Source organism: Ursus arctos, unplaced genomic scaffold (genome assembly GCF_023065955.2).
Source record: "Ursus arctos isolate Adak ecotype North America unplaced genomic scaffold, UrsArc2.0 scaffold_23, whole genome shotgun sequence".
NCBI classification, from domain to species: Eukaryota; Metazoa; Chordata; class Mammalia; order Carnivora; family Ursidae; genus Ursus; species Ursus arctos.
Window position 1 is genome coordinate 34,767,535 of NW_026622908.1, and position 11,962 is coordinate 34,779,496.

Sequence of the window (11,962 nt, forward strand, 5' to 3'; positions counted from 1 at the left end):
GAGTTTATTGGATGATTTTAGGTGGTACATTAACAAGTACATTCTAATAATTTTTACTTGTCTTAAAATGTGTTAGAAAATACAACTATGCAATTAAACCCATCATTTCAGAAATATTAGTGCTAAGGTCAAAGCAAAGGGAGGAATGTTAGATAATTCTTCTTTTTCATATTGAATAATTGTAGACGCAGACCTTACTTAGTGTGCCGCATATCACAGATCAGAAACTGAAAAAATCCACAGCAAAGTGGTGAATACTCAGATACACTATTCTAGGAAAAATAAAAAATAAAAAATCTACAGCAAAGTGGTAAATACTTAGATACACTAGTCTAGAAAAAATAAAATTGAGTTATGTGCATTGGAGTGGGCATGTTGGGAATGTCTGCAAGGTAGCGGAATTGTATATCATCATAAAAATAATTAAATAATATTTAAACTCATGAAAGCATAGTGGAATGAGAATACACTTAAATAAATGGGTAGTGCAATGGGAAGACCATTAGTTACACGCAATTATAATGAGAAATGCAAATCAAAGTCTATTAAATGAGTTAATCATGGTTCACTTGGTGGTTGGGACTAAAGTTGAAAAAGCAAGAAGCATAAGATTGTTATTTTAATCTAATTCCTTCTAAATTATGATACGTTTAACCAACTATAGGTATTTTAAGTGTAAAACATTTAAAAATATATCAAAATTCCCAGCCAGCATCTGGCACAAAAAATAAAATGGCTACCATATACCTAAAGTTGTAACACTTTTTTAAATTTGGTTCCACGTTCAATGATGTAGGTCAGTTTTATTTTAAAATAACTTATCTAAAAAATTGGATTTTCTTACCCATAATGGCTTTGCCTTCTAAAATGTCAGCAGATGTTGTTTCCTGAATTCCAATGACTCTTGTGATGGTTGTTCCCACAGCAATTTTCCTTAACAGCCTGGATGAATGAACAAAATCTAACAGTGCTAACAGAGTTCATCCTAATGGGACTCACAGACCGTCCTGAGTTGCAGTCTCCCTTCTTCGGGCTCTTCCTCATCATCTACACGGTCTCAGTGGTGGGCAACCTGGGCGTGATCATCCTCACCAAGGTGGACCCCAGGCTCCAAACACCCATGTACTTCTTCCTCAGACACCTGGCTTTCACTGATCTTGGTTATTCAACAGCTGTGGGACCCAAAACGCTGGTAAATTTAGTAACTAACCAAAACACAATCCCCTATAACTGGTGTGCTACACAGCTGGCTTTCTTCATCTTGTTCATCATCAGTGAGCTTTTCATTCTGTCGGCAATGGCCTATGACCGCTATGTGGCCATCTGTAACCCTCTGCTCTACATGATTGTTATGTCACAGAGGGTGTGCTGGGTGTTGGTAGCAGTCCCTTATGTCTACAGTGCTTTTCTTTCTCTGATAATTACCATAAAGATTTTTATGTCATCCTTCTGTGGCCATAATGTCATTAGACATTTTTACTGTGACAGTCTTCCCTTATTAAATTTGCTATGCTCAAGTTCACGTGACATTGAGTTGATCATACTGATCTTTTCAGCGTTTAATTTGGTTTCCTCCCTTGTGATAGTGCTTGTGTCCTACATCCTGATCTTAATGGCCATCCTCAGGATGAATTCTGCAGAGGGCAGGCACAAGGCCTTCTCCACCTGTGGATCCCACCTGACAGTGGTCCTTGTATTATACACTACACTATTCTTCATGTATTTGCAACCCCAAACCAATCATTCCTTTGATACTGATAAAATTGCCTCTGTATTTTACACTTTGATTATCCCCATGCTGAATCCCATGATCTACAGCTTGAGGAACAAAGAGGTAAAAGGTGCCCTGCATAGACTATGGGAAAACCTACCCAAACTGCCCATGTAGAATTCAATATAGACTATGTAAACAATAAATTAGGTAATAGATTATTGTTTAGTTTATGTCACAGGGCTTAGAAAGCAGCAATGTGTAAAAGTCATAGAAAACTAGAAATGTTTTCCCTGTTTTCAACTTACAGGTATTTCAATAGTGACCATTCTTCTGTTATCAACTTTGGTTTCAGTTCAAGAGACTGATATCCAGACCACTGTTCTCACATTGCCAAGTACTTGGGTGACAATTGAAGACAAGTTTTGTTTTGTTTTGTTTAAAACACATCTCCTCTTAATCTTTTTTTAAAGGTGTTTTTGTGCCTTTCATTTAATATTAAATAAATATGCCCATCCCACTGGCATATGTCATAGGTAAGATGGCACTTATTGTTTTTTTGTGGGGGGAATATACACATCAATAAATAATCAACAATATCTGCCTTAATGATACTTTAACTTTATCCCCTTGTGGTGTTGGCATCTCAGATTCCGTTAAGTAATAATATGTATACCTGTATATACTTGGGAAGGCAGAAATAGATGTGTGATTAAATTCAGAAAGCCTGATTGTGCACATTAAATATTCAAAACAACTCTTTATGCTGAAACATTAGAAACAGTAAGTGTTTTTAGCAAAATTAATGCGTGTAAGTTCAGCATAGAAAAGATCAGTTTTTTTCCTCTATGCTAGCAAAACCAGGTAAAAATATAATTTTAAGCTATCTATCATACTGGAAATAAAAACTGTATAATACTTAGAGAAAATTGTAATGAAGGATTTGCATAATTTTCTTGCTAGAAACTGTAAAAACATTGTTGAATGGAAGACATAAATGTGTCATATGCCATACAAATGCTTTGTCAAAGGATCCAGAATATCTTAGAAGAAAGAACACAGACATATTCTAAAACAGATACCAATTCTTTAATAAAGCTAGATTTTTTAAAAAATTATTTTTAAAATTATTTTAATTTTTTGTAAATAACTTTCTCCCTTTCTTCATTCCTTTTTTTTCTTCTATCTTTTAGAATGATGGAAGCTGATTGTAAAATTTAGTAGGAAAGGCAAAATCCAAAAAATCAAAAACAGTCTTGTAGAAAGAGAATAAAGTTTCAGGAGTTACACCACCAGGTTTCGTGACCTATTACAAGCTATAGTAATTAAGAAAACATTGCCCTAACTGGCATAGCCACTGTCAAACTAGTATGGAGGTTCCTCTAAAAATTAAAGATAGAAATACCATAGGGTCCAGTAATTTCACTACTGGGTGTTTTCCCAAAGAACATAAAAACACGAATTCAAAAAGATATATGAACTTTTATGTTCATTGCAAGATTATTTACGGTAGCTAAGATATAGAAGCAGCCCAAGTAGCCATTGATAGATGAGTGGATAAAAATGTAGAATGTATATATACAATGGAATATTACTCGGCCATAAAAAAGAAAGACCTCTTGTCATTTGTGACAACATGGATGGGCACAGAGGTTATCATGGAAAGTGAAACAAATCAGAGAAATGCAAATACTATATGAATTCACTTATATATGAAATGTAAAAACAAATCAAACAAACAAAGAAAAAGCAGAAACAGACCCATAAATACTGAGAACAAACTGATGGTTGCCGGTGGGGAGGGGAATACAGGGATGGAAAAAAAATGGGTGAGGGGGAGTGCAAGATACAGACTTCCCGTTTTGTAATGAGTAAGTTATAGGAATAAAAGGCACAGCATAGGTAATATAGTTGATGGTATTTTAATAGCATTGTACGGTGACAGGTGACAGCTACATTTGCACTGAGCCTAACCTAGGATATAAACATGTTGATTTACTATGTTGTACATATAAAGCTAACGTAATAGTGTGTCAACTGCACTTCAATTAAAAAAAAAAAAAAAGAACAAAAACATTTTCCAGAAATCAGACTAACTGATCAATGGAATGGAATGGTGACTTCAGAAACAATCCACACATTCATTGTCACCTAGCATATGATAGATGCATCAGAATTTTCTGAAAAGAGAAAGAATGATCTTTTCGATAAATGCTCTTAGGTAATCTATATATTTATTTTGAGAAAAAAAAAGAATCTGGACACATACTCAGGCCCTAGACTGAATCATTTCTACTTGGATTAAAGATCTAAATGTGAAAGCAAATGACAATTGAAAGGAAATCATTCTTGGGACACCTTTGTGATATAGAAATATGTACAACATTTTAAACAGAACACACAAAACAATAGCGATCTAAGATTTGAAATGATTAATTGAACTTTATATGGAAATTCTGTTCATCAAAATTAATAGTGTGAAAAGGAAACTCTCATAGTGGGAGAGGATACTTTAATCAGACCTACAGAATCAGAGGAAGAACTGACAAGGGACTCGTGCAAAATACAAAAGTAACTCTTACAAATCCATAAATAGTTGACATGAAATACAATACAAAAGTGACAACAGACATTAACACCATGTTTCAAAAGAAAATATCTAAATGGGCTTTAAACATATGAAAAGGTTCTCAATTTCATTCAGCATTAGAATAATACAAGCTAAAACCATGATGATCCCTATACACCTTATATATAAAGGTGGAAAGAAAATGATGGAAAATACTAAGTCTTGGCAAGGATGTTGAGCAACCATAACTATTTGCACTGCTGGTAGGAGTGTGCATTGATACGAGCACTCTGGAAACTCACTATGCACTATTTCCTAATGCTGAGTATGTATATCCTACGACTCAACAATTTCAGTTGAAGGATGTGCCCGATGGAAATACATTCCAGGTGGAGCCAATCTAGGTTAAATATTGCTGTGGTTGTGAAGCATGTGGGATGAACTATTTTTAATAACCATTTTCAGGAAATGTTTCTGTGTATTAGGACAATTTTTTTATAAAGTATAAACGATTCTCTTTCATAAATACATGGCAAAAATCCAAATTTTATTGTTTCTTAAAAACCCAAAGGTGTGAAAAAGAAAGTTATATGTTCATCAAAACATCAGATGGAATGCAATGTTTATATCACTGGTCATAAGCCAATTCTAACATTCAATGATAGCACAATGAATAACTAATTTGTGGTCTATTCATAAAATGGCATTGTACACAGACATGAGAATGAGCAGTCTAGAACTACCTATAACAAATATTAACTGAAAGAAGCCAGACCAAAAAACACCAAAGACAACAAACAAACAAACAAAAACATTCACAGTATTTCTTCATATGAAATAACAAAACTAGGTGAAAATAATTTATGCTGTTAGAAGGCAGAATAATGTGTGTGTGTGTGTGTGTGTGTGTGTTTGTGTGTGTGATAGGAGAATGAAGGACTCTTCCAGGGTCCTGATAATGTTTTATTTTTGTTATTGTCGTAGCAGTTTAATCTTGATTCCGATTCCATAGCTGTGTTGGATTTGTAAAAATGTCTGATGTATGCATTTGTCAGTATGTATATTTTACTTCAATAATAAGTTTAAAACACCACAAAAAAGGGGAAAACAGCTGTACATATATACTATTATTACTTGTACATTTTTTAATGATGCAGTAAGCATCATTCAAACAGCATTATATCCGCAGGAATAAAGTCCTAAAAAAGCCACTGTATTACAAGGAGACAGTCAAGGGTTGTGAGAATAATGCAAATACCTTTCCTACAGATACTATGTTTTGATTCCAGATCTCTGGTTAGAGTAGAAAGACTTAACGAGGAGACACCGGTGGGAAGGTATCAAACAGAACATTATTTGTAGTGGAATATAAGGATGTCCTGCATAATTAGCAGATATACCACGACTGCCTTTGACGCTTTTGAATGCTTTAGGCATAATGGATTTGTATCATTTCTCCTCAGAGAGAGCCTCAAAGGAAAAAAGACACCAATAAATCCTTTTAACTGGTTTGTGTCAGGAACACATGGGAGCACAGAGAGATACCCCCCTCAGAAGTGAGGGGACTGCACCTGTCTCTGTGACTAACTCAGACCAGTGACTCTTCAGGACCCCATTAGGATCTGATACCCCCTTGGAGATTTAGCCAACTCTTCAATTATCTGCTTTGATAACTGAATTTTCTGGGTGAATACAAGGTTGTAAAGATTTTTAGTATAAATTAATTAAAATATCTATAATTACAGACATCTGCTATGATGCAGCAAGCTTATACTCTTTGAATAATACAAAAAATGCAATCACTGAAAAGGGAGTTTTGTTAAGAAAATTCTCACCCAAGACGTTAAGTGTTCGATGATTATTTTATTTCATTTGGACCTTTACAAAATGTCCAATAGGATATTGTTATATGTAGTTAATTGGATGTTTTTTGGAATTATTAACCTCAAGAATAACATTTCCATAATGTTTTCCAGCCTCTTCTCAAGTAAAAGAATTATCTCAATATGTTTATAACACAATTTCTCTGTTTCAAATATGCCTGTGTTTCCAAATGTACCAATGTCCTTTGCAATCACCACTTTTAGTTGTAGGTCAGGCAAAAACAAACGATCACAGCTTTGCTATGTCTCCACCACACCATGAGGTCTGCCTTAAGAGGACTGCCCATTTCCTTACCTACAAGCCTTGGAAGAGTCTCTGAAATGACATCAGATTGTCCCTTGAATGACTAAATGCACATCTAATGGAGATTGGAACTAAGATTAAAATATGTACAAATACAAACTTAGTCAAAAAGAATTGCAAAATTATGAAGTAAAATGTATTTTGCTTAAAATTAAGGTGTCTTTTCCACTTCTTTAATAGCTTTTTCTAAAACTCTCTTTATTACCCCTTGAAAATTACATTGATATTTAAGTACATGTATTTAAATGCATATTTTAGTGATCTTTCATTGCAGAATATGCTCATTGTCACTTAGTTCAGTGTAGAAAGCGGTGTTAGGTAGCAGGAGGGGGCAGAACTTTGCTGTCCATCATTTGGTAGCCAGAACATCATTAGGGCATTTTGACCGTAATGGTCTACCATTGATAGCTTTGCTCTGCTCAGGCACACATGAAATTAAATTGATAATTCTGATCTTTTCAGCTTTAAATTTGGTGTCATCTCTTCTGATAGTCCCGTGTCTTACATGCGGGTCCCTGTTGCTGTGATCGGGATGAACTCTGCAGAGGGCAGGCCCAGGGCTTTCTCCACCTATGGATGACACCTGACAGTGATGGCCGTATTCTCTGGCACTCTATTCTTTATGTATGTGGAGCCCAAATCTAGTGATTCCTTTGATACTGGTAAAACGGTCTCTTTATTCTACACTTTGGTATCCCCATGCTGAATCCCAGGATCTACAGCTTGAGGAACAAAGAGGTGAGAAATGCCCTTCACAGTGAGTGGAGAATGTATACAAACACAGGCATACAGGAATGCCTAGGTGGCTCGGTTGGTTAAGCATCTGCCTTTGGCTCAGGTCACGATCCCAGGGTCCTGGGATCAAGCCCCAAGTCTCCCTCTCCCTCTGCTGCTTCGCCTGCTTGTGCTGTCTCTCATGCTCTCTCTGTCAAATAAAGAAAGTCTTAAAAAAAAAAAAAAAAAGCAATGCAAGCATGCCTCAGAGATATCACAGGTTTGGTTCCAGACCACCACAATGAAGCAAATATCGCAATAAAGCAAGTTAAATGAATTTTTGGTTTCCCAACGTGTTTAAAAGTTATGTTCATACTTTAATCTGTTAAGTGTGATATAGTGTTATGCTTAAAAACATAGTATGTATTATACTTTAAAAAAAAAACAACCAAACTTTACTGCTTAAAAATGCCAACAGTCATCGGAGCCTTTAGCCACTCATAACCTTTCTGCCCTGGCATGAGCAGTCCGTGGCTGCTCACTGGTCAGAACGGTGATTGCAGATTGTGGGGGCGGCCGTGGCAATTCCTTAAAGTAAGACAACAGTGAAGTTTGCTGCATCGACTAACTCTTCCTTTCATGTACGATTTCTCCGTAGCAGGTGATGCTGTTTGATAGCATTTCAACCAGAGTAGGACTTCTTTCAAAATTGGAGTCAGTCCTCTCAAACCCTGCTGCTGCTTTATCCTCTAAGTGTACGGAATACTCTAAATCCATTGCTGTCATTGCAAGAAACTCACAGTACCTTCAGCAGGAGTAGATTCCATCTCAAGAAACCATTGTCTTTGCTCATCCTCATCCATCCGAAGCCATTCCCCATCCATTAACATTTTCTCAGGAGATGACAGCAATTCAGCCACCTTCAGGGCCTACATCGGATTCTAGTTCTCTTGCTATTTCTACCACATCTGCAATTACTTCCTCCACTGAAGTTCAGAGCCTCCAACTTACTCAAATAAAACAAATAAAAGCAAAAAAAAAAAAAAAAAAAACCAACAACAACAACAAAGCACACTATTTGCAAAGTGCAACAAAGGGAAGCACAATAAAAGAGGTACGCCTGTATTCTATTTAAAATTCAGTAAATGAGGGGTTCAGTTGGTTAAGTGTCTGTCTTTGGCTCAGGTCATGACCCCAGCCTGGAGTCCGGGGATGGAGCCCCATGGCCCCAGCACCCTGCTCAGCAGGGAGTCGTCTTCTCCTTCTCCCTGTGACCTCCCCCCCTGCTCTCACTTACTCTTGCTCTCACTTTTGCTCTCTCTCTGAAATGAATAAATAAAAAACCTTTTAAAAAATAAAAATAAGTAAAATTCAGTAAATGATGTATTACCCAAAGTATACTATAACTAACATTGTTTTAGCCTTGTACTGGGGCTTGCATGGGATGGGCAGTATTCTGTGAAATTATCATAGGTGAATATGTGCATGCTTAGGAAAGCATAAATTAAAGTATTATGATTTTAAGTGGCATAATTGGGTATACATTAAAAATTCAAAAGAATCTTCAAGCTGAAATATTAAGAATAATAAGGAAAATTTTCAAGGCTTGTATAAATAAGGTTTCCATATAAAAGATCAATTATTTTGCCATATACTAGCAAAACATAAGTAAAAATAAAATTCTAAACTACCAATAAAACCAGGGAAAAAATCCATATGACAGGGGAAAATTCAGGGAAAATCTAATAAATGATTTGCATGAATTTGTTGCTAGAAACCACAAAAACATTACTGAGTTATAAAGAAAACAGAGATGTAGCATTATACCATCTCCATTTGTTGGAAGAAATAAATGCTATGACAAAGGCAGTTGTTTCTAAATTATCTTACAGATTGAACACAGTAACAATCCCAATAGTATTTTTAAATATTTAAGTTGATATCAGAATTTATATGGAGATGCAAAGGATTTAAAATAGCCGGGACAATATCTTAGAAGAATTTAGTAACAGGCATAAATTGCTTTCATAAAGCCAGGTTATCTTTTCAATCATGTCATTAATGCACATGTGGATAGAGAAGCCAATAAAGCACATAAAAATAAAGCCCCCAGATAGACTCACATGTGGAATTTCACTTGATTTAAAACAAAAGTCCTGCTGCAGTGTCATGGGGAAAGGAACACTTCTCAGCAAACTGACGGTGTTCAGTTAAGTTCCTTTGTAAAACACAAAACTTGTTTGCATCAGATGCAAACATTAATTGAGATGTATCGTAAGTATAAATGTGAGCTAAAACCCACAAAGTTCCTTGAAGAAAAGTAAAAGTTTTAAGAGAAATTAGCAGAGCTGATGAGGGAATATATCATTACTGATGAGGGAATATAGTCCTGTATAGAGACTGACCAGGGCACAGACTAACTTTGGTCACAAGACAGACAATCTACAAATGACATGACAGAGGAGGCAACAACACAACCCTTCCTGTGGATAGAAACCACAGGATTTCAATTCATTGTCATGAGCAACATGAGCTACGTAAAAGTCTCTGTTATTTCTTCTTATGGTCCACAATTTGTCTTTTACTTAAAAAATGGTAGAGCCTAGAATGTGCCACACCCGTATTAGATATTAAGAACACCAGGATGAAAAAGGAACAGTGTGTCCTGCCCTAAAGTAGTGAATATTCTAGAGAATGATGAGCAAGTTGTCACTGTTTCTTTATCAAAGTTAAAACCATATTAAAGATAGATGGCAGAAGTGAAAACAAAACCTCATATTTTATTTCAGAATTTTAAGATGGATATTAGAGTCCCTCATTCACTTATTCCTCATTCATTGCATCAGTCAGAAGGTCAGCAAATATCTTTTGAACACCTACTCTTCCCTGGGTGTTATGTTAGGAGTTATTAATACAAAGGCAAACATTTGGACAAAACCTTTGGACTTGTAAAGCTTACAGATTAGAAAATTCTACACAAGTACAATAAAAATGTTATCAATATTTAGTTAAAATACTTACATACGCTTGAAGAAAGATCATAAGATTATATGAAAAAATGTATTCTGCATCAAATAATTTTAATTAAAAAACAGCAATAGGACCAGACATACGATGGGTTCCTTCTAAAAGTCTCTAAAATAACTGACATTTAGTCATGTTTTGAATTTATGCTGTATGTCATCTGATTTTTATGCCAAATACAACTGGTCTGGTTCTTGACCAGAATGGAGGCTTTGCATTCAGTTCTATTCCCAACATTCACAGTAAAATGGAAGACTGGGGCCAGAATCCTGGGTTTTCTAACTGTTGGATTTTCTCCACCCCAGGGCCAGCAGCCACACTTCTCAAGCATCACAGGGGACAATTCAAAAGAAACAAACACACAAAGGGTGAATTGTTGCAGAGGACTGTTACGCAGTAGTATCATCTAAGAACATCCCTAGGCTATCCCCACATTTTCACTCTCTGGGTGTAATTGTGTGGAGATTTGATTAATTGGTCTTTCTTTCCCTGGGGAATCAGAACTTTATCTGGGAATTCCTATTTTCATGGGTAGGGACTGAACCCATAAACAAGCTGATTTCAGTGTGTGTGTCTTCAGGGACTTCAGACACTTGTAAATCTGTTCAGCGTGCCTCCTGCAGAACCTTTGCAGTCGGTCTCAGGTGATCTCTGGTTCAGGTAGGTTCACCCCAATGGTTTACTCAGTACTCATCCTGGATGTGAAGACCATGTATCTAGGGAGCTTTATGGATTCAAATCAGACTCAGGACTGAAATACCTTTTCCGTTCTCTTCTGGGGGCTTACATCTCTGTTCTCTGATGGGTAAGTGGAAGGGACAGGGAAATGACTCACACCACGGTGCCCAGCACCACTGCTGATAACTTAGAGTGTGAGCGTTTCTACAGAGTGATGAAGAGTCATTATGAGGATTCTATTTCACCTTAGGATAAAGAGGAATGTTTCTGCCTTAGAGCTGGCAGAACTGATGCTTTAGAAAGCATTCTATATCAGACAGGAAACTTCTTAAGTGTCTTTGAAATATCAGATTTTTTCTCCAAGAAGACCTACTAAATTGCTAAACATCAAGAAAAGTAAGTTTCTCCCCTCCCTGATTTTCCCATTGCCCACGGTGACAAACCCTATGATGGAAAGCTTCCCTGATGTCAACTGGCAGGCTTTCAGTTGCTGGTGAACATGGACAGCTTGTGTCAAGATGCAGTTTGTCCCTAACACAACTCAGGTTTAAATAAGTTCAAGACAAATTGTAGACCAATCGAATATCTCTTGAAATTATTTCAGTAGCTATTTAAAACATTTGCAGTATGATTTCTCGGCCAAATTGTAGTATAAATGATCAAAATTGGGTACATTTTTAAAGTTCTTTTCCTGACATGTTATTTTGGCAGACTTATAAAATATTTCTTTTCAACAACAAACTTAAAACAGTATGAATCAAAAACTAACATAGCTTTATCAGAAATGATTAAATCAGAAAACTTCTGAAGAAACAGGAGAAAAATACTTCATTTCAGTGATATATACTTACCAAAATAAAAACAATCCTAACTTTGCCGTTAGTAATATTTACTTAGAAAAATGAATTAGTAAGTGGTCATGATATATGCAGATGTATTTTTAAAAGCTAATGGCACAAATTTATAGTACACAATCCATAATTACTCTTGTTGAATTTTTTTTTTTTTGCTAAATTAAGGATATAGTTATTGAGAGTATTATATCTTAGAGTGAAAGAAACATGTACTCAGCTGCTTTA

At 35.8% G+C, this 11,962-nt stretch overlaps 1 protein-coding gene across 2 annotated transcripts; it reads left to right on the plus strand.

The window, feature by feature from the left end:
* The first annotated feature begins 946 nt into the window (after window positions 1-946).
* LOC113246367 (olfactory receptor 8K3-like) lies at window positions 947-3,264 on the plus strand. Of its 2 annotated transcripts, XM_044379797.3 has the most exons (2): window positions 947-1,841; window positions 3,236-3,264. In XM_044379797.3, exons 1-2 carry the CDS (start codon window positions 947-949, stop codon window positions 3,262-3,264), a joined length of 924 nt encoding a protein of 307 aa, XP_044235732.3. The 2 variants fall into 2 exon arrangements, with proteins under 2 accessions (XP_044235732.3, XP_026342754.3); XM_026486969.3 differs by lacking the exon at window positions 3,236-3,264 and having other exon boundaries at window positions 947-1,888.
* The last annotated feature ends 8,698 nt before the right edge of the window (window positions 3,265-11,962 follow it).

Excerpts from the sequence above, each read along its gene's own strand:
- LOC113246367 (XM_026486969.3), top strand. The coding sequence starts at position 947 with ATGAATGAACAAAATCTAACAGTGCTAACAGAGTTCATCCTAATGGGA.